The sequence below is a fragment of the Phoenix dactylifera genome, chromosome 3 (genome assembly GCF_009389715.1).
Source record: "Phoenix dactylifera cultivar Barhee BC4 chromosome 3, palm_55x_up_171113_PBpolish2nd_filt_p, whole genome shotgun sequence".
NCBI lineage: Eukaryota > Viridiplantae > Streptophyta > Magnoliopsida > Arecales > Arecaceae > Phoenix > Phoenix dactylifera.
In genome coordinates this window covers 11,505,452-11,527,887 of record NC_052394.1, presented here as the reverse complement: position 1 = coordinate 11,527,887, position 22,436 = coordinate 11,505,452, and the positions used below count along the sequence as shown (strand labels likewise).

Genomic DNA, 22,436 nt, shown 5'->3' with positions numbered 1-22,436 from the left:
CATCCAGACAGTCACACACCTATAATTTAGGTAGACCTTTCTTAGCCACAGTAAATGCTGTGATAAATTGTCGAAGTAGCATGCTGAAGTTATCTTTTGGCAACATGAAAGTCGAGCTTAATGTCTTCAACATAAGTAAACAACCACCAGACGATGAAGAAATCAAAGAAGTTGACATAATTGAAAGACTGGTTCAGGAGACTTTCTTACAAACTTATAGTAAGGACCCTTTAGAGGCTTACCTATCCCATTCCGAGGAAGGGGTCGAGCATGCGCTCCCTAATTCTGTTCCTCTTATGAGCATAGATCGTCATCAGCCGACTGTTCTTCCTCGGATTCTTCCAAAACCATTTTTAGATAATGATTGAAAAAAAATGAATCTACATTTTGTCTAGCTGAAGACATAAAACTTAGCGCTCTTGGAAGTCAACCCAACATATAAATATTATAAAAAATAAAAAAAAATCAATAAATTACTAATATGCAGGTTTGTGGGTTTTTGCCCCAATTGTCAATTTACCTACCCATATCAGGTAACTTCTCCTCTGTCCTATTATTGCTTTAAATTTTCTTTAACATTGAGGACAATGTTAAATTTAGGTATGGGGGTGAGAATATTTTTGATTTTCCTACCTAAAAAGATTTTAAAAAAAGAAAAAAGGGGGATTTCAAATTTTTAACTCAAAATCTAATCTTTTTGGCTGTACAAACTAGGAATTGCTTCGACAATAGCTTTGAGTTAAGGAATATGATAGCAGTTCTTGCTTGAATTTTTGTTCCACCTGTCTTCTGCTAACATGATAGAAGATGATTTAACACCTACACGTAAGCACATGAATAGTGGGGTATGTAAACTTGCAACTAATATGAATACTTTTAATCTTCTGGATAATTTAAAGTTATATGTGTGATGAACATCCTAAAAAAAAGAATAATAAAATAAAAATAATAATAATAATAATAATAAAAAGAGTTTATTGTAAGTCTTCTCACTGAGTAACCAGGCCTCTTGCTTGGCAAGCAGCGAGTGTTCGCGTAAAATGGTGAGGATGACTGAGATTAAACTCTGAATGACTAATTCGGCCTTGGAGCCTAGTTGACTTGAGTTATTAAGTATGTTAGGGTGTCTTTACACCTAGTGCCCTGAGCCATCTGGATTGGGAGTCATTGGCCTAACACTCGCTACACGGGTGAGCTAGAAAGCTTAATAAGGCTACATATTGCATAAGTCATTCTTCTTAGCATTCAGCCTGATTAAAAGTTAAATCTCGGATGTTCATTACCATTTAACTCTAGAAAATCTTGAAAATTAGAGTGATTATGTTGGAAGTAAGTAAAAGCCACTCATTTATATGATACTATCTTTCACCTCACTATATTTTTGACTTGTTAGCAGATAGATGGGGAGTAATGAAACTTGAGTTAGAGTCTACTTAAATATAATAGCAATAAGTCTCTATTGTTCTTGCAATTCTAAGTTCATACAATAATACTTATTCAAATTTCGAGTTAAACATTGGAAATTCCTGACTGATGAAGTTTGTGGGTAACTTCACTGCAAACCCTCACGAGACAAAACTCGTCCACTAGGATAACCTAGAGGTTTAAAGGCTTGTTGCACGTGCTAAGTGCAATCGTGATGCTCTACGAAAGTAGGTACATATCTTAGTTTCGTGTACTTAGCTTCAATAGAAAGTCATGGGATAGACTACATCTTTTGTGCCCTCATTTTATCATTTGCTTGTTAATTGCTAGAGACTAGCAATAAACTAGTTGGAGGGTGTGATGAGAGCACAAAAGTACGATCTATATATCAACTAAATTAGTGTTATTGCTGACTGATAATGATAAATTCACTGGTTTAATATTATATTGTTGTTTGGCACAAGTTATTATAAATTAATGTTTAAATGCGCATTTGGTATAGACTAGGTTTAGAGAGATGCATCATGGCCCCAAACCGCGCGGGCCCAATCCTGCCATGATCTGATCGAGCACATTTGCACCCAAACATCCAAGCCCGCGTGCGATCTCCCAGTGATCCTTGCGTTCCCTCCTTTCCGAATTAGCACCCGCACTCTTCCAGAATAGAGATTCCCACTCTCACTTCATCACAAAGAAAAAGACCTTTTTAACTTCCAATCCCATGAAGAATAGCTGAAAATACTATTCATTCCTGAAGTTACTATTCATTGCTGAAATCACTGTTCATATGAACAGTGTTCCGCGATGACACTGTTCATATGAACAGTGTTACGAAAAATATAATATTTTCACTGTTCTTCTTCTTCCTCCCGCAGTGTTCCAGCCGCATCCAAGCTTCCCGGATCCCGCATCCAAGTATCCTGCAGCGCTCTTCAGCCTCCCACGTCCATTCTGAAGCGTGATCCCAGCTTTCCGGATTTCTTCCGCGTCCCAGCTTCCTTCCCAAATCTGCAAGCATGATCCCAGCCTTCTGGATTCCCTCCGCGCCCCAGCGATTCCGTGAACGTGCTTCCCGATTCACTCCAGCCGTGATCCAAGCATTCCTCCCAGCATCTCAGCCCTCCCGCATCCGCACCGGATCTCTTCCACGATCAGCTCTTTCCAGTGATCCCGCGGCCAACTCTCGAAGCATCCGAAGCCATTGATCACGCATCCCGGCGACCCCTCCTCCTTCCCGAACAAGCGTCTGTTACCCCTCCATCAGGGGATCCATCGTCGGCTTCAAGAAGAAGGGAGAGATCTATATAAAGAGAGGAGTGGAGTTCTCGGTTGGGGGGCCAAGAAACAGAGGAGGAGAGCTCTGTTTTTGAAAGAAAGAACAAAAAAAAAAGAAAAAGAGGGAGGAAGAAGAGCTCTGTTTTCCAAATAATATTTTATGTTATTTTTCTTTGGAGCTCCACCGAGGGAGAGAAACAATGCAATTGTTTATTTTTTCTTTTCTTTATTTTATTTGCAGGAGAAGTATTAGGCTCCAATCTCTATTTTTATTTTTATAATCAATTTTCTTTTTATAAAATCCATCAATTTTCTTTTATGCAATTTATGTTCCAGGCTTCAATCTTCTTTGCTTCCATCCATTTTCTATGCCAAAGCTCTTCTTTGATTAGTTAAATATATAAATGCTTTTCGAATATAAGTACATGTCTTTTCGTTAATTTCAAATGGAAAACATTCTCTGGTAGACCAGAGAATCATTCAACCTTCTCGAAGTAATGTTTTTTTTTATTATCATCAAAAATCGGTTTTCAATCCGAGTGAACGTTTTAATTTTTAAGCAACTCCAATCGCCTCCCTGTGGATCGACCTCTTACGACCACTATCTTTGAGTAGAAAAGGTAAGAGTATAATTAATTTAAACTTTGTTTGTCGGTTCTAACAACGATCTGTTTAGCGTATTTTCAGGTAAACTGGAAATCGACAACACCAACCTCTATGATTGAAGATCACAGAAAAAAGTTCAATGTAGTAGAAACGGAGGTGATTGAGTAATCATATTAGAGCACATTTTTCGAAATATATCCTTCTATTCCTATAATAAGTTCTCTTATCAGTGACAAAAAATTATATTGAAAATGTTGAGTTATACTCATAATGAGTCCAAGATAGAAATTCTGTAGGCTATTAGGTCACAAATACTCTTGGAGGACTTACCTATGTGATAATTATTGTATAGGCCACGACTATGGGTTTGGGCTAACCCCAACAAAATTCTTATAAAAAATTAAGGTACTAAGAGTAAGGCTTTTAAATGGTGCTAACTGCATAAAGACCTAATTGATCTTTACTATGTGCGTGATAAGTAAAAATTTGAGTCAAAGGACCTAGTTTAAGGTCTAATCTACTATGATTTCTTTAGATAGGTACTATCAATACTAAGTGAGGTTCAAGTTTATGGGTCACCTCACCATTGCACGGTATAAGTTGCCTAGATATTCTTCTTTAAATTTAAATTTTTTATAGAGGATTGTCAAAGGATTGCACGGTTTAAATACTTTAAAATATATTTTTTTTAGACTCTTCTTTCAGAAGAGTCATGTCTCCTTGGAAAAGAAGCGTTGGTTTTCACAAGGATGTAATGTTTCCAAAATATCGCGTACCTCGAAAATACCTCACCATATCGGTCATCGAATATAGTCTATAAATAGACTCTAAGTCTAGTGTATTGGATTAACTCAATCCATATTACTACTGTGCTTTTCAAGATGAGACAGAAAATTCTTCTCTTCTTTTTTTTCCTTTTCTCTTCTTCCAAGCTTCTTTCAAGTTTTCTTTTTCATTTGAATATCTAAAGAAGTTGGTCAGGTCAAGTCTTCTCAGTGATCGTGCTCATTAGAGGAGAATCAGGCGAAGTTGGGTTGTTGTACATTGGGGACGAGATCGCCGCACTCCTGCACGTAGGGGGCTGATCATGTTCTTAGGGCACGCCTCGATCAAAGCAAATTTTTTTCGATCTTCTGATTTTATTCTAGTAAATTATTTTTTATAATAGTTTTATAAAATAAATATATAGTAGTTTTAAGCAAAATATTTCCAACAGTAACTCCATATTCTATTAATTCGATGTATCAGGTAATAAAAAAATACTTTGAGACACTCATTATTCGTCCATAAAATGTGTTTGACAATAAATCCATAAGTTGCACTAATTCTCTCTTGCCACATAGTTAAAAGAATTATTTATATGCATATAATAAGAGCCCCTTAGCAATATTTATCCTAAATAGAATTAATATCGCAACTCCGTGGTCAACTAACTTGCTGTGATTGGAAACAAATCCGTGAGTTGCACCAATTCTCTCTTGCCAAACCATAAGAAATTATTAGTGTGCACAACTAGAGCCACGCAGCATTACATACCTAAGCTCCAGTCCGGAGTCAGGTTGGGGTGGGTGGCTATGGAAGCCGTATGGGACACGGATGGGAAGTAATAGTGGAAAGTTGGCCAAGCTCCTCTCAGGTTTGGACCACCTCAGGCCCTCCGTCCTCACTTTTTAAGGAGTTGAGCGGCTCACGGCATCACAGACCAAGGCACAATTGGTGTCGGGACCAACGGCCACGAATTTTGAGCTTAATGCCAAAGATTTTGGAGCTTGGACTCAGATAAATGCTTATAATTTTGCCAAATATCGGGTGCTACTTAGCCACCAGTATTGACTTTTGATATATGCTTATGGTTTGTTATACTTAGTCCATAGTCATACATGCACATAGAAAATTAGTAGAAAATGAACCCTGTACGCCAATAATTAGTTTGTTCAAACTTCAAGATCATGTTCGATAGATGAAAGTGGTCATGGATACTCAATGGTATTATTTTGTAATAACGTAGGACCTCCTCCAAAAAGGGTTAGTCGAAAGGTATTATGTGGGTTCCTTAGTCATGTATATTAGTACCTAAATAGCCGATGTAGGACCATACACATCCATACAAGTCCTGATATACTTTTTCTATTTAAGCTCTAGTGTCCTCACCAGGCTAAGAATCTAAATCTACTCAAATTCAATTACAAGTACCACAAATCCAATTTGGACATATCCTATAATAACGCCTAGTATACATAGGCTTGGGGCAGATTTACTCTGATACCATTTATAATAACTCAAAACCTCCGGCAAAAGAAACTACCCAAAAGGTATTATTTGAATTTTTTGATCCTATATAAATATCCAAGACCTATACAATGCATAGCCGATGTGAAATTAACCTTCTATTTGGTAGAAGGAAGGATTGCAGAAAGAATGGATAAACGAGAAAGCATAGATGAGGAAGAAGAAGGATGGAAGAGGATGAGGGATAAGATAGTGGATCTTTTGTTCATCCTCCCATGTGTTTGATGAAACATGGAAGGATGGATGAGAATAATTCCCTCATTTATTTGATATAGAAGAAATGAGAGAGAGGATAGGTGATATTTATACGACAATTTTACTAAACTGCTCTTTGATAAAAAAAATAGAAGACAATTCTAACTATTTACTTATAATTATGTAAATTATGTAATAAAATTAATGAGTAGCAGTAAAATTTAATAGTATATATATATATATATATATATATATGTAAAAAAGTGAATTAATGAGAGTTTTGTTAAAAAATAATGAGAAATAATTTTGCCAATATAAAAATCCACTCTTTACAAGTTCCATCCATCCTTCCTTGTATCCTACAATTCCTTTTTTTCATCCATCCTAAAATTTTTTGAATCAAATGGTGGATAACAATCATTCATCCTTCCAACCCCATCTATCTTCCATTTCATAGCCCCAACTAAATATAAGGTATAGATACATCCACACAAACCCTCCTGTATTGTCTCCTTGTAATGTAGTACTTTCACTAACCAGCTTACTGGATTAGACATGGACCCACGCTCGTCATGCTATTTGTAGCTCCACAGAGCCATAAGGTAAAATTTGGAAAAAGTTCTAAACGAGATAGAATTAGCTGTAAACTTTCAGCTGGAGATGAATCCAGAATTGCTGCCTCGAAAAAAAATATGAAGCCGGATAATGTAAAATAAAGAGAATGGTGAACGAACCTCGCAGGAACCGTTCGCGTACACTCTTTCTCAAAGGTGCCCTCATGAGAAAACCAAAAACTTATCCATTCTGAATTTCCAATGATACACCAGTTATAATTTATCGTCCAATACAAAAAATGAGAAACAAGATTGCCTACGATTATTGGCCAAGTGTATTTAATTCTTTAACTCAGCTAAAAAAAGTATTTAATTCCCAGAGAAGCAAAGAGCTATTGTGGTACAAGACCAACCACGTTGGATATCATGCTTCATCTGATAATTGGTCTGGCTGTGTTCCTGGTCCGTCATTGCTCGTTTAATTCAAAACTGTTTCATTTGAAAAAAAGCACAGAGATAATGGGCTTGGTTATCTCAACAAGTTCACTTCAATGATAGCACAAACCATACATCGAAAAGTTCATTTTACCCAATCTTTGGGGTATTACATTTTCTCATCATCTCAATGCTGCCACTATTGACACAAATGTCATTGAGATGACCATGGATTGCTGAAATCTCCAATTTCTGAAGATTGCTCATAAGCAGAAATCACTAATTAAAAGAAATTAAAACTATTTGTGCACAGCAGCAGATAAGATTATGGAATTCCAACGAAAGCCTCTCAGATGCAATCAAAACGCTTATCCATGCAACAACAATGCTTCCTCCTCAAAATTGTTAGAGATAATTTTCTTCCAAAATAGCTAGCTACAAAAATCATTTCGAACCGCCGCTAAATACCTGCAGGGCAATGAGTTGATGCCATAATGTTGCTTAATTTAGAGAAAGAACAAGATATCTTATAGATATAAACATGTTGAGGAAAATACCCCTGCCAAAATGTCTTTTGAGAGCCTTGGTTTACTTTGAACACTACTATCGGCAACTGGCCGGTTTTGGGGAAATTGGCGAATGACCTTGGGTTCCGGCATATCACCAGATTCTGAACCTTCAGCCTTCTGGTTCTGTGAAAGAGTGTCGCACAGACAGATAAGAAACTTGCTCAAATATTTGACAACCAGTTCTCATAAAAATAAACATATTGATTTTTGGCTGCATATATGTCGCTCTTAAATGGCTTTAGATACTGGAAGGCTAAAATACAAGGAAACTGTAGCTTTGTAACCCACCTCTCCCTTATGTAGATGTTATTTATTATTTCTTAAGAAGGGCTGGATTTACGAGGCATGTCACCATTTGATTTAACATAAAAGACCCAACAATAATAACATGCTCCTAGCAACAGAATTTGATCGGGAAAGAAGATTAAATTGTTAAAATGGCTTGCATGATTCAAAAATGGCCCCACAAAGCAATTAGAACCTCATATTTTCTTAGACCTTTTTGTTTGAGGTCACATGCAAATAATATTTTCTCCTCAAAGTAAACTCTCAAAATAATTTCTATACATCCAAAGTTCCAAATTCCTCATGCTAATTATAAGCTATCTTTGAAAAGAAACAACGTGAACTTTTATTCCTTTATCTGACTCTTTCCTTCAATAATTTAATCATGAAAAATAACCTTTATAGATAACCTTCCTAGCATGTGCCAAATGAGTATTTTGGTATTTATGTTTTTCCATTGCACCATTCTATAACACATGCACTCAAGTTCATGCGTTGGGTGCATATGTATGTCTAAGCTTTGGATCCTTCTAACATCCAAGCATTTCTTCTTGCAAATTTGTGTGCAAGTGTCCCAATTTCCATTTTTCAAGTATTTATGTTAGGCTAAATTGAAGGGACAAGTAACATAGGTTCCATAACCCTCTCCTATAGCTTCAGTGTGGCACATGAAACCAACACATTAAGTAGTGTGAATTATCAAATTTATTCTGACTTTCCAAACAAAAGCAAGAGTCCCACGCAAGGATCATGAACTAGTACCAGGTGCCGTACTAATTGGCCACTAGAAACCAGTACCATACCGACACAAGATACAAGGTGGTGTACTGACCAGTACGCCTTTTCTTTATTTTTTTTTTCAACTTTTTTGTTTTCCCAATCTCTTTTTCTTTCCACTTGATGATTATGGTTGCTTAATTTGTAATTTAGAGATTGTTTTGATGGCTTTTTGGTCGTGAAATGGAATTGAAATACAATTAAACTATTTATAAGTGAATATACACAAAATATAACAAAGAGAGTCGATTTAATGGATTTAAAGTACAAGTCGGATCCAAATATGCCTAGGAACCCTACTCCACGTACGAGGTCATTTGTAGCACCAACAACAACATCATATCCCTAATAATCTCAAGAGGCCCATCTCTTGTATGCAATGGTATCCTCACGAGCTTTACCAGGTCTTTTGGTATCATTATCAAATTCAGATATACCCAGGACTTTTCTTTTGGTCTGTCCTTATGAAATTCAGACTTCCTAGGTTTTAGGCCCAAATGAACTTTCGGATGTATAAACTAAAGCACGGTCCAAGTGCTTTTTCAGGTGGGATTTTGCCTTTCTTGTTCTGGCTTGGCCCAACTTTGGAGTGGCCTCAAATCCCCATTGCCAAAACGCATCGGTCACTTTTGATGCTACCGACGTTTGAAATCATGAATGGTCGTGTCTTTTGATTGTGAGCAACAGCTTGTAAGTATGCTTGTTGTTACATGATTCCTGAGGCACCACTAGAAGTGCATGCCATAAAAAAAAAAAAAAAGTCGAGTTCTAGGCCATGTTTTCGCTGGGGTTTAGAAAGATTCTCTCAGACTTGAATGGTCACTGCCTAGGTCCTTTTTAACAAGAGATTTTCAAGGAAAGAAGGCAGAGGATTAAAGTCTGGGAAAGAGACAAGGTTGCAATTCTACATAAGGCTAGTCTACTTTTCTTTGTTCTCTCCCTAATTTTGAGATTCTGTTTCTTTTTTTTGGTTTGTGTTTCTCTTTATTCCAATTCAGCTCAACTCTATTTCACCTCTATTATTGTTATCTTGCTCAAAGTTAGGGCATCATATTTTGATATCATTTTCTTTCTTGATGATTGAGTGCTACCCTGTGCTTTTTCCTTCTCATTTCCTACTCTGTTATGGTTCTAAAAGAAAAGAAAAATTTTGTTTGTTAATCAAAAGAATTCAAAGAGGGAGTTTTTGTCCACGATATGATAGGAACTTCTTTAGGACACTCAGAGAAGAGGTAATTTAGTGAACTGAGCAATAGCCACAATCGTCACAACCCCGCTCCAAATGGAGGTAGCTCGAGGTTCAAAATTTTGGAAGTGTTCCTCTAAGTACTTAGACCTGGGTAATTCCACTAGGTGGACATGTTAGTCTTCCTCTCTTTTCCTCGAAGAGGGAATGCGACTCAGTTATTTGTGATAACATGCAGCAATATTTAGTTGCTAGCTACTTGCCTAACCTTTAGTGAAATTCTAATTTGTAGTATGAAACTTCCAATTCACTAATTGGAGGATAACTCCTTATATCCAACGTTGCTAAGTTAAATGCTAGCCCTTCTCATATGACAGAAAACGTTTTGCCTCAAGGTTGAAAATCTAGGATGTTTTTATTGCATTCATCTATTGTCCATGAAAATACTATTTCTTATGATCCTTGGATCATAGTCTCCCTAGTTATTTTAGCATATACATCTCCTTATTAAAAGAAATCAATATATAATCCAAAAATATATTTTTTAATCTACAAATTCATAGACTTAGCAAGAAATTATGGTTTTGGCTGCATTGCATAGATCATCTGTAGATAGTATATCATGAAATCACGCCAAAATTCTCATGCTAAAAATTTTGGCATGATCTCCCCTCGTTCTCTCTATCTTTTCCAATTTTTGGCATGAAAAAGGGGAGAGAGAGAGAGGAGAGGGAAGGAGAGAAGGCCTTTTACCTATTTTGGCATTGGATCTAAGTTGAAATCTGCAAAATCCCCCCTCCCTTCTTCGATTTTTTCGGGTGAAATAAAGAAATAGGAACGGTGAGGAAGAGAAGGCAGGGGAGGCTTTCTCTACCTCCCTCTCAATCATTTAAGTGGGAGAAGGGGCCGAAACGGGCGTTTCAGCTCAGTTCAGGGCTGTACCACTTAGTATGAGTCTAAATTACCTGGTTTGGGCCTTGGTCCTAAGCCTAAGCCACGTACAATCCCAGATCAGGCGCTATATAGTTCGATACACCCCCAACTGGACAATTCAAGGCTGTTCGGCTTTCCATGGTCCCAAGACTTTAAATACCTAATAAAATTTTCTTGTGTCCTAATGCCTTGTGTTGCTATATTCCTTCCAAAGCTCTCTATGTTTTAGTTATCCAACTGAATTGTGGCACACATGCATCTCCCTGATTGTGGTTATTCTAATTATATTTCTATCATGAAGTTGCAATTTTTATATTTGGACATGACTCTTCTGTCATTTTTAATCTCAATTTCTTTTGTAAATCATCTTATCTTAGCTCTTAATCTATTCATCTTAATCTACCCTTTTCTTCAATTTTATATATAAGAAATGTAAGAAAGGAGAAACATCAAATACAGGGAAGAAAGGAGAAACCCCCTCACCCAAACCCCACCGCTCCCCAAAGAAAAAAGAAAGAGAAAGAAGAACTTGCTAGGAAACAGTTTCATTAAAAATTGACATTTAAACTTGCATTTCAATATAAGAAACTCCCTGAATTATAAATCCAATACGAATAAAAACCATATCTAATAATTGGCAAGTATCAAGATACTAATGTCAGTTCAACTAATTATCCATCTTGAATAACATATACTATCAGAGAGAATGAAAAGAGTGAATGATCCAATTCATATAAGTACGATAATGATCTCCAAAGAGAAGTGTCATATAGATATTTCATAGTTTCATATCCAATATATCAGTATTCATATACAAATCGTTGTAACCTATCCATAGGAGTTATTTATGAAAAAAAAAATGCAAACTGAATTTTTGTCTATCTAGTCTCCTAAGTCAAAGAACAACCATTCCTCCCATAATCTTTGTAATCCCCCCAGCAAGGTTTGCAATCTCCGTACTAGAACCATATCAAAACACAACTCATACACCCTGTAGTGAGTGTCGGTATAATACATACCTTGCTGCTGCTGCTCGGTACAAGGGGCATACCGAATCTCGGTACTCTACTGATATGGTATGATACGCTTATATTGAGTGGTACAATTTGGCAAGGCAAACCATGTTCCCCAAAACATTTTAATGTGCTATCAAAGTAAAGATCATGAACTTATGAAACAAACTAAAGTTGAGCTGCAAACTATAATATTAAATCAAACTAAGTGCCCAAACCTTCTTTTTACGCTCCTGCATATGTTTCAGAGCACGAGACTGTTCAACTTTCGACATGTAGAAGTCACGCTCCCTGTTTGCAGCAGATATCTCCAAGCTTAGCTTTTGTTCCCGAACGCGATTCTTCTCAGCTGCATTGGCAGTACAGCAAGTCAGGCAAGTGATAATGCACATAAATGCATATAACTTGCAAAATATTAAGCAACCCATGCATTTAACTGACCTATCTCACTAATCAAGTCATCCCACTTGAATTTACTTAGATACTTGATGTTCCAAATGTCATAATAGAATGATGACCTCCTCTTCCCTCCTGACAATGTACAGTGAACAAAAGTATCAAGCTGTGCAAAAATAAATACAAAGTAGTACTGCTAAATTTACTGGAGAAGGAAGACAGATTAAATTTTAATTGCATAACCAGAGAAACTGCTACATAATCAACAAGAATATCATAGTGTAAATAATATGAGGTAGCAGTACGCATTTCTCAAAGTAAATTAATCACAAAGATTTCTTTTCTAAATTTTCAAACAGTCTTAGAAACTTTATTCATTTACACTGGAGAATCCGCCCCCTCTCCCCCTCCCCTTTATCATAATAAAACAAATTTGATATGACTTACAGGTTCTTTCTAGAATCTGGAAACTACATTGCGAGCATTTTTTTCTAAATGCTGCAGTGCATAAAATCCCATCAAAATGGAGTTATGTGCTTCAATTAGTTTGCTACTGCAAGTTAATGATCAAAGTTTAGGAGTTCAACCACTGACATTTATATAACATTGCACTTCTAGACCTGAGAACAATTTAATTCAATCTACAAAGTTGAAACAGTACTCTTCCCTGACAACTTGATACCAAAATCTGCCTAACAAAGAGAACAAACTGATCTTTCAATAGCGTAAGAGCAAAAATCAGGTAATTGACAATAAATGCGGATATATCAAAAGAAATATGCAATAAAAAATCCCCAAGACTAAAGATAAGAAGAAAGCCACTATCTTATACTAAGAAAACGTGGGTACTTACAACCCCATTGAAATAAAATGTGACCATAAATATCTCAAACAAAATCAAATGAAGATGCCTATCAAGAATTCTTAGCATCGAAATATGTACCTATTTGTTCACCATTTAGCATATTTGCAACCCTCTTGGCAACACTTTTCTTTGTAAACTCAACCCACCTACAGAGGTCGCACATGACTACAAGGTCAGACACATACATCAGCACAACTTCCTAAAAATTAGAAAAACAAATCCAGAAACCTAGGAAAATGTTATTCAGCAAATAGTGAAAGAAATGCAAAATTTTGTTCAGATTTTTTTTCAACAAACCAAATAAAAATGGTTTCAATCAAGGTTTTAAATCCCGTGAGATGAGGCTTTCCTGGTTTGCCCATGGAATAGGAATAGGACACGCCATCATCCACCCCATCCTAACACTTGGGAGAGGGAATGTCCCAAGACGTCCCATCGGGACACGTAGTACAATGGCAAGACAGTCCTGCCTCAACACTCAGGACGGTATCCCATCCTGGTGTCTCGCAGGATGTCCCACCAGGATTTGAGACCATGATTTCAATTACATTCAACTTAGTCATTTTATAAATCTAGAACCATGCTTAATGATATATAGTACAAAAATTCGTTATTGTATTGACCATGGAATGTGGAACCGTCCCGAACCAAACGATTCCGCCTGTTCCAAGCCATACCCGTGGCTCACCGGTACGATTCCGGCTTTAAAAATGGCACGTTGCCGGACCAGTGAAGGAGAAGAGAAAGAGAGAGCAAGCGGGGGAGGGAGGAAGAAAGAGCGGTGGCGGACGCTGACGGAGGGCCGCAGGGGGCCGGAGGAGGCCGCGGCCTCCGCCGGCCCCCCGCAGCCTCCTCCAACCCCCCGCGACCCTCTGCTGGCTTCCGCCGCCACTCCTCCGTCCCTCCCCTGCTCGCTCTCTTTCTCTTCTCCTTTTCCAACTCTGGTAGGTGCCCTCTCTCGGTACGGGCCCAACACGACCCATATCGACTTGTTCCGCCGGAGAACGGATATGGTGCCCGATACCGGTTCCTCTGACCCTAGTATTGACCTAATAAAATAGTTGTGAAAATAACATTATCAACAAATGATAGTTGTTCTATTACAAGATGCCAACAAAGCAAGTGGCAAAGGAAGAATTTCCGATAAAATAATGTAACAGAACTTAGAAACATTTCACGATATGAATCGATCTGAAAAAAACATGAAATAAAAGATAAAAATGGGAAATGTTAGAAATTCAATATTAAAATAGACTTAATTTCACAAAATTGTATGTACAAGACATATAAAAAGACATCACAACAGAAACACTAAAACTCTCGCTGCATACCCTTCAGAAAACTCTTTTCCCCGAAAACCACCAGCCTGCTTGCGTTGCACTTGAGCTGTAGGATCTGCCATGGAAACACACCACCAATGCTTAGAGAAGTTAGGTCAACAAGCACATAGATATCACTGCATCTGAGAACCATGCTAGAAAGTTGAAAGTAATAGCTACTTCGCAAGTGAAGATCCTCATCTACAAGAATAAAAATGCTAATAAGATTTGACATCCCAAAGATTCATGATGAGCACATCCTTTTCATTGTACTGAACAAGTTGTATGGTGACAGCTCAGCTCCCAAGCAAGCATGTCCATAAGGATCTATCTGCTAGTAAGCATGAAATTGACTGGCTTAACACGCACAAATTTTATAATTTAGTAAAAATCTGCACATTAAGTTATGGGACATTGGGGTATACAAGATAGAGAACCAGTGAATGGCATACAAGAAATATACGCATTAGAAATCCATTGAGCTATTCACAGGCTTTGTGAAAAAAGTATTTATTAATCAAGTCATAACATAATCATGATTTGATCAAAATTTCGACAACTAGTGATTTTCATACAATTCCAAACTATATGTGTAATCATGAGGAATCGCTGAAAATAGAACAAACCATGTCTTGAAACTGATGGTTCAAAAATTGTCATAAATAAAATATTTTCTCCAGCATTTAAGCTTTTGGCCTTTAAACATCAATATGATTGTTGAATGGATATATACTTTTTCAGTGCTTTTTTACCAACCCCATTCTGTCTAGGTTCAAGAAACAAATAGAGTTTCAGATGAACCAGTCAATTTTCCTAAAACTTGTTCACTAAGCTTACCGATATGGGTGTCATCAGTTTAATATTTAGAATATTGATAGTATCAAAGCAGAATTGCACATCTTTACAACTTATTTACTTTCTCTTTAATCATTGAATATATGTTTCGAATCTTTCATAAACAGATTGATGTATCTATCTTGCATAAAGCAAGCACTCATCCAGTATACAAAAAAGTCATGGTATTGCTTCCACTTGATTATGCATTGAAGCTATCAAGTTATCACTTCATCAAGTCACATAATCATGATTGTTTTTTCAGTTCTTTTACTTTCCACAGCAACTACAAGAAGTTAATGTAAATCACAAAATTAAAAATAAAAAATAAAAGAATATTGTCATGCACATATTATGTCAATAGTCAATATCTAAATTAAACGTGAGCAAAGCAAGCCCTATCCACCTAGCCCAATTTTTGGCAGAATTGGGCAAAGATATTCAACCCAACAGGATAGTCCGGGCTGAAATTTTTTGGCTTGACAAGGAATCAGGTCGGGCTAAGGCTTGTCAAGTTGCAGTTAGCCTGACCTAGCTCAATATATTTATAAATTATATAATATATAATCGTATAGTGCATCGTATAATATATATTTTGTTTTTTTTTTTAACTTTAAAGTAAAAGAGGAGACCTAAATTCCTCCCATTCCCCTCCTCTAACCTACACCCCCGCCACCCCACCCCCCACCCCCAGCCTCCCACTTACTTATGGCACCCAAGGGCCACCTCATCCTCTCTCCCATGGTATTTTTTCCCCAGTCGGCCATTCTCTCTCTCACACACACACACACCCGGCCAATCCAGTGGCCATTCTCCCTCCCTCTCTCTCTCTCTTTCTCTCTTCCTCCCTCCTTCCTCTCTCCCTTCCTCTCTCTCTTTCTCTCTCTTCCTCCCTCTCCCTCTCCCCCTCCCTCTCCCTACTTCGTTACGTCCTAGCATGGCACAATACGAACTTGTATCATACCAAACCAATCCTAGCCAGCTTGAGCCCCAGTATCAGTTCGGCAAATTTTGCTTGATGCCAAAAGTCAACCCTTACCACCAGCAACTATAATCATGTCCAATGCACTAACTCTCGTATATTTTAACATGTTATCAACTTTATAACAAGCAAAACCAATCTTTTTTCTATAAACTTTAATTATATCAATGATATTTTCTTTCAAGGAAAAACAGCATTCTAATATATGAAACTACATCAGAAAAAAATTACCACTCTCTAAATAGGTAAATTATGGAAATTGTACAATGAAAGAAGCAAATGCCATGTGGTATTAGAGAATTACCTTCTGGAGTGAGATATATGCGTTGTATATCTCCGTATTTAGAGAGGATTTGACGGACATGTGATGGATCCATGTGGGGCGGAACCCGGCTCAAATAACAAATCCCATGCTTTTCAGCACCATCTAAGTCTTTACGAGATCGTTTTTTCTTTCTAGCTCTTAAATTTTCAGCTTTCCTTCTCATTCCATCATCGTCCAAAGTATTTTGTTTCTCAAGAAGATCAGATTTACTTTGACCTTGTTTTACAGTCTCAGCCATGAACCTTGGTTTATATCTACAAGGTCATAAACACTTTAGAACTGAAAATATTTATGACAGCCATACTTATACAAAGTTATAGTGATGCTAGAAATCAAAAATTAGATTGTGACTTTATAATGAATGCCATAGGAACAAAGCAAATTACCATCCATATGCCCATGCTCATTAAAAAAATCATCACAACCTTTTTGTGGTCAAATTAGCCGATTTTATAAGTTTGACCATACTTGACCATATGCATCAATGCCTAAACATAGTGAAGCATGTTTGACCTTACTAAATTAAAAAAAAAAAATCAAGATACAACAATAACACCTAGGTCAAAAACTAAATTAGCTATGGGCATTAACACTGAGTTATGGATGATGTTAAAGAAATAACTCACAGGTCTCTACAGCTTATCATGAATCTACCTAATTGTTAAATTATGCCACAAACTCCTCCCCTCAAACTGAAGTAGAGAATCATAAATGGTTTGAAACACAAAAAGATGAGGAAAATTCAAGATAAAGATACTATATAATATCTGTAATTTCATAAAGAACCACACATATGCTCCTTCCACTCTCTTAATTTTGCGGCTGAATTCCACATCAGTTGATGTGGAATTAGGGCTAAGAGTATCACCATCAAGTCTGACCCTCCCCAAACTACCGCAAATGGAGTGAGACTTAAGCACTCGGCTACCCTTTTTTAATATCACTATTGAGCTCCTCCATAAGACTTAGGGAGATATTTTTTTTGTCTTCTTCAGCCTCAGGGTCTTTAATGCTCTTTTAAGAATAAGTGGACTTTGACAAAGTCTAGTTAAAGAGGTAAAGAACTTCTTCTATAGAAAATTCTGGAACGAACACTATGTTGACGATACTTATAGGGGCCCAAATCAAAGTTCTATGCTGTCATTGCTTTTTTGTGTTAAAATACTGAAACCAGCAAACCTTATTGTCAAACACTTTACCATTCTGATCTTTGATCCTCATATGAAGCAGGTTTCTGTTTGGGCCACAATTTTTAGGAATCCATTAACACCAAAATCCCATGTCTATATACAGCATCAAGATGAGCGGAAGTTTTCAGAAGCAAATAACATACCTCTGGATTTAAATCAGGCTACAAAATCAGGAATTGAACACTTGCCACATATCAACCGGGCATAAAGACAAGATACAGTGCATTGATCTTCATAGTACTATACCTACTTACAGAGAATGGGTAAAAAACAAAGAAAAGAAAGAAAGAAAGAACGAAAGGAGTCCCAACTATTAAAAAAATATCAAGAGTTAAATAAAATAAAGAAACATAAAACATCAGATATGCTTCTGCAACAACTATGGCAATATTGATAGCTTCTAAGACCAGCGACATTCACCACAATAACACATAACTTCAGTGAACTTCTCAAGTCTCTTTTTTTTTCCTCACTTTGTATAGATTATAGTGATGCACTCAATACAAAAAGAAATAATATATACGACATTAAACTGTCTAAAAAAAGGAACTTCGCTAAATTTCCTGCAACACCAATAGCAGGAACATCAAGTTAATAGATTCTAGCTATAGCCAAATTGTCACGCCCCGAGCTCGGAGCGCGACAGACGCCGCACGTCCGCACAACGGACCATACAAGCATGCAAAGCAGCCAATCATATCGAAGCAAATACAAATCCTTAAAACTTATTTAAGCATTAATTTAATCAAATAGTTCTTACAATAATTTCAAAATAAAATGTGCTGACATAAATCAAAGACTCTAACTAGTCTATCCAAAAAGCCAATAACTGAACAAAATCTCCAGAATCTAGTGCACTCCCCAATCCCGTGCGATCAAGTCTCTAGGTCTAAAAAATAAACAAAATATGATAATGAGCTACACTAGCTCAGTAAGCAACATAATACCCCAGAGTGGGGTCAAAGCATGCTAGATATTTGATTAAAGCATAAAACAATGACTGAAAAATAAATCACAAATAATATATTTTTTTTTCAAAATTTATTATTTTTTTTACAAGAACTCTGATATCAGAATTCCAACACAAATAAGCTACGACCACAAAACCCAGTGGCATAGGTCGCACAAAGTGCCAAACACCACTATTATTAACCACCGACGGTACGGTGTCCAAATACCACTATTCTAGCTACCAGCGGTACGGTGTTAAAACTAGTTTCTCACAAATAAAAGTCAACAGGGCCAACGAATAATTCCTATTAGCGAGGCCAGATTAGAGCCATGCTGAGAATACATACATGTATATAAAATAATTTTTTCGTAATTTATCTAATTAAATTTTACAGATTTCATAGCATATAACAAAATGTTCGAATGATATTTAACATGCCTGACCCATTTTACTAAGTACAAAACATATCTCAAAATTTAATCAACTGATAATTATTTTACAAAATAATTTAAAAAATACACTTTGAAGTATTAACTTACTTACCTCTTCTCACTTAACTCCTACTTTAGGTAGACAGATCGAATTCACCTGTTTAAATAAAATTAATTTTTTTATTAATTTTAGGGCTAAACAAAACTAAAAATACTATCAAATACGGCCCAACAGGGCCCAGACTCGGCCCGCAATGGACACAGTCCAATAGGGCCCAAATTGGGCCCACAAAAAGAGCATGGCCCAACAAAGCCTAAAGTAGCTAAACTGGGCCAAAATTGGCCCGCAGTTGGTTCGACCCAATAGGGCCCAACAAAGCTGCAGTGGGCCCAAATTGGACCCATATTGGGTATTCACGACCCATTTCCTTTCTTTTTCTTCCTTTTCTCTTCTTTTCTTTTCTTTTTCTTTTCTTTTCTTTTCTTTTTCTTTTTCTTTTTCTTCTCTTCTTCCCGAAGCTTCCTCTCCTCTTCCCATTCTTTCTTCTTCTCCCCTTCCCCTCTCTTCTTCCGTGACCAAAGAGGGGGCGACCCCATACCGGGGCTCAGGAGGGGGCCGGCCCTCTCTCCCTCCCGTGGAGAAGAGAGAGCTCGGGAGAACGGCGGCCGGCCCTCTCTTCTTCCCGTGGAGGAGAGAGAGAGCTCGGGAGAAGAAGAGCCCGCGGCCGGGACCGGCGGCGCCAGCAACGCTCGCGGCCGCACACGGGTGAGTCCCCTCTTTCCTCTCTTAGTTTTCTTTTTCTTTTCCTCCTGTCTTCTCCCCTCTCCTGTCTTCTTCCCCCTCCTCTCCCGCGACACAAGGGAGAGGCTCGAGCTCCCGGAAGGGGCCGGCCGAGGGCGGCGGCGGCTTGCGGCGGCCGATCCCCCTCTTCTTCCCGCGGAGAAGAGGGGTGCTCGGGAGGGGGAAGGCAATAAAAACGGAAAACGAGGTTGTCGGGAGGCTTACCCGGCTCCGGGGAGGGGTTGCGAGCACCTTCTCCGGCGAGACCGACGTGGGTTCAGGAAACCCTATTTCCGAGGGAGTAGGACGGGAAACAGTGTGGGGAAGGTTACTGAAAATAGCGAGCTATCGGGCTTTTTAGGCGTTTGTAACCGCCTCGACGGAAGCAAGTGGCTGTGGCCTCCAGATGGGCTGCCGACTTTGGTCCGGCCCATCTGGCGGCCCAATACTCACACAAATACCAATCAACCAACAAAATCACTATCATCTTGATGCTAATTAACATCAAATCAAATCAAAACAACAGGAACTGCAGACGGGACACATCAAAATTAGGGATCGTGAAGTACCAGCACAAGTGGATGGACCAGAGCTCTTCGACAGGCTCGAATTCCGGGGAGATCGAAAAGGGGGAGAGTCCAACCCCGGTTGGGGGATCCAGGGCACAAACTTTTGAGAGGCGTGGCGCTGCGGGATCTGATGGGGAGAAGGTAGAAGAGATAGCAGAAGGGAATGAGGAAGTGGCGGCGTCGAGATACGAGGAGTTTCAACCCGCTATATATAATACATACAGAGAGAGAAGGGAGGGGGCGTACCGCGAGAGCTGGTGGCGTTTTCCGCCGGCGAGTGGAGGTGGAGGATGAGCACCAGGAGGAACACGGGATACGAACGACCGTACGCGTTATAAATAACAGCTGGGTTGGGCTAGAATGTAGCCTGTGGGTGGGCCGACTTTGCCCAGATTAAAATTTGGATCCAAATCAGGTTGTCTGATAAACTTTAATTGGGCCGTCAAAATGGTGCTGGGCCAAGATTGAGAGGTCTACCTACTAATAAAGAGGATATAATGTTGGATTAGTGGGAAGCACACTCATGAGTGGATTTTGGATTCTATTTAGCATTTAAGGGAAGATTTGGGCAGGATGGATGCAACGCAAGGGAATGACGCAGATGGAAGAGTGACGACGAATCGAATGGTTGTAGATGTGGTGAGGACTTGCCGGAGAAGAAGAAGAACAGAGTGGAGAAAGAGTCCTTCAGATGATTTGGTGTTGTGGTTTGTTTCCTGCAATTGGTGGCCACATTAACTGGGATGATGAAAATAGGAAGAGTAAGATATAGGGCCGCATGCAGTTCGGGTTGGATCGAGGATTGGTGCATTTGAAATCCAATGAATAAAAATCGAATCTAGACTGAATTGATTACCATTTGGATTTGATTAGATCGAGTTCAGGATTTATTTTAAGTTATTGGACCTTTCAAGTCAATTTGGGTCGGAAACATGTATGAACTTATCAATTAATTATATCGTAAACATATTATACAGCAATATTACAACTGAGCAGCGTACGGACATTGTTAATGGCCCATTTAACATGAGGTTTGATTGTCAAAGCAAGCAGTGATAACTTTTGATGATTAATCACATAAATATTTTTGACGAAAGCTTTTGTAGAGTTTTAAATTTAGGGATGTTTTTAAAATTTTTCAGAAGACTATGTTGCTCGTGTAATGGCCCTTAATATCCCCAAATATCAAGGTGAAGATTGTTTCATGGCTCAAAAATCAGGAGGCAATAAGCTGAAGATCAAAGATGTCGATGCAGAAATCGCCAAAATTTAAGTTGGATTTGGCGTCTCAAGGCTGCTCCTAGAGTTAAGGTGTCCTGGTGGAAGGTGTGTCTGGGGTCGTCTTCCACGCAAAGCCTTTCTTCACTCAAGAGGCATGACCATCGCCTTAATATCAAAGACATTGACATCGCCTTTAGAAGTGGGGAACTGAAGTAGCAACAGGCCACTACTTATAAGCTACGACAACTTAATATCGAAGACATTGACCATTGCCTTTAGAAGTGTGGAACTTAATGAAAGGGATATATCCATATATAGATTCTTCCATTCAGTTGTTTACAGGAGCTTATTGATATTTCCTCCAATCAGGTGGTCATTGATCATTGAACTTCTCTTCATCCACTGTTGGCTAATATTGTTCATTGCCCATCAACCTTAGAATGCTTCATTCTCTCTCTCTCTCTCTCTCACACACACACACACACCATAGTGTGTGTGTGTGTGTATATTAGTATATATACGTGCTTTATTTCCAAGTTAGCTGATCTGGTCCAAATTTGTCACCTGGAACTTTCAGCCAGAAGAAGACCCCGGTCGATCGGCTTACATGCAACAAAAAATTAGCTGCAGGGACGCAAATATATGAATTAGAATTACATTGAAGCCAAACTTCTGATTCCGTTCATCTTATCAAGCAGCATCTCCTGTGTCGTGAGATCACAGGTCTCTTTGAATATTACTATATAATTCTTACATCAAATACCATACTGAAAAAATCACTGGAAAAATTACTGCCCTCCGACATGAACCACTGAACCTTCTGGCGAACATATCTCGAAAAAATTTGACCTTGACAGAGACTGACAACAAGATGGAATTGCCAGGTACCAGCCTTTGCTTATCATCCTAGGCCCATGGAAGAAGCCTCCATGCCATGTAACTTTCAATGCCTCGTATAACTACTCTCTTCCAGTTATTTTTTATCTCCTGGAGCCATCTTTTTCTAACGAGAGACAAGACTTGCGTGAG

At 38.2% G+C, this 22,436-nt stretch overlaps 1 protein-coding gene and 1 long non-coding RNA gene across 6 annotated transcripts; one reads left to right on the top strand and one right to left on the bottom strand.

The window, feature by feature from the left end:
* Positions 1 to 6,821: 6,821 nt before the first annotated feature.
* On the bottom strand, positions 6,822 to 21,292 carry LOC103722800 (pre-rRNA-processing protein ESF2). 5 transcript variants are annotated; one of them, XM_008813491.4, is made up of 9 exons: positions 20,433 to 21,292; positions 20,187 to 20,313; positions 16,243 to 16,517; positions 14,135 to 14,198; positions 12,882 to 12,968; positions 11,984 to 12,073; positions 11,761 to 11,891; positions 7,337 to 7,471; positions 6,822 to 7,247 (listed from the first exon to the last, which is right to left on the bottom strand). In XM_008813491.4, exons 3-9 carry the CDS (start codon positions 16,300 to 16,302, stop codon positions 7,224 to 7,226), a joined length of 591 nt encoding a protein of 196 aa, XP_008811713.1. In that variant the 5' UTR covers positions 16,303 to 16,517; positions 20,187 to 20,313; positions 20,433 to 21,292; the 3' UTR covers positions 6,822 to 7,223. The 5 variants fall into 5 exon arrangements, with proteins under 5 accessions (XP_008811713.1, XP_008811710.2, XP_008811711.1 ...); XM_008813488.4 differs by having other exon boundaries at positions 12,882 to 12,949; positions 20,433 to 21,291; XM_008813489.4 differs by lacking the exons at positions 20,187 to 20,313; positions 20,433 to 21,292 and adding exons at positions 18,949 to 18,993; positions 19,843 to 20,051.
* LOC103722801 lies at positions 19,001 to 21,166 on the top strand. The gene is made up of 2 exons (XR_005511018.1): positions 19,001 to 19,602; positions 20,144 to 21,166. It is a non-coding gene; the product is annotated as an uncharacterized LOC103722801 (long non-coding RNA).
* Positions 21,293 to 22,436: the final 1,144 nt, after the last annotated feature.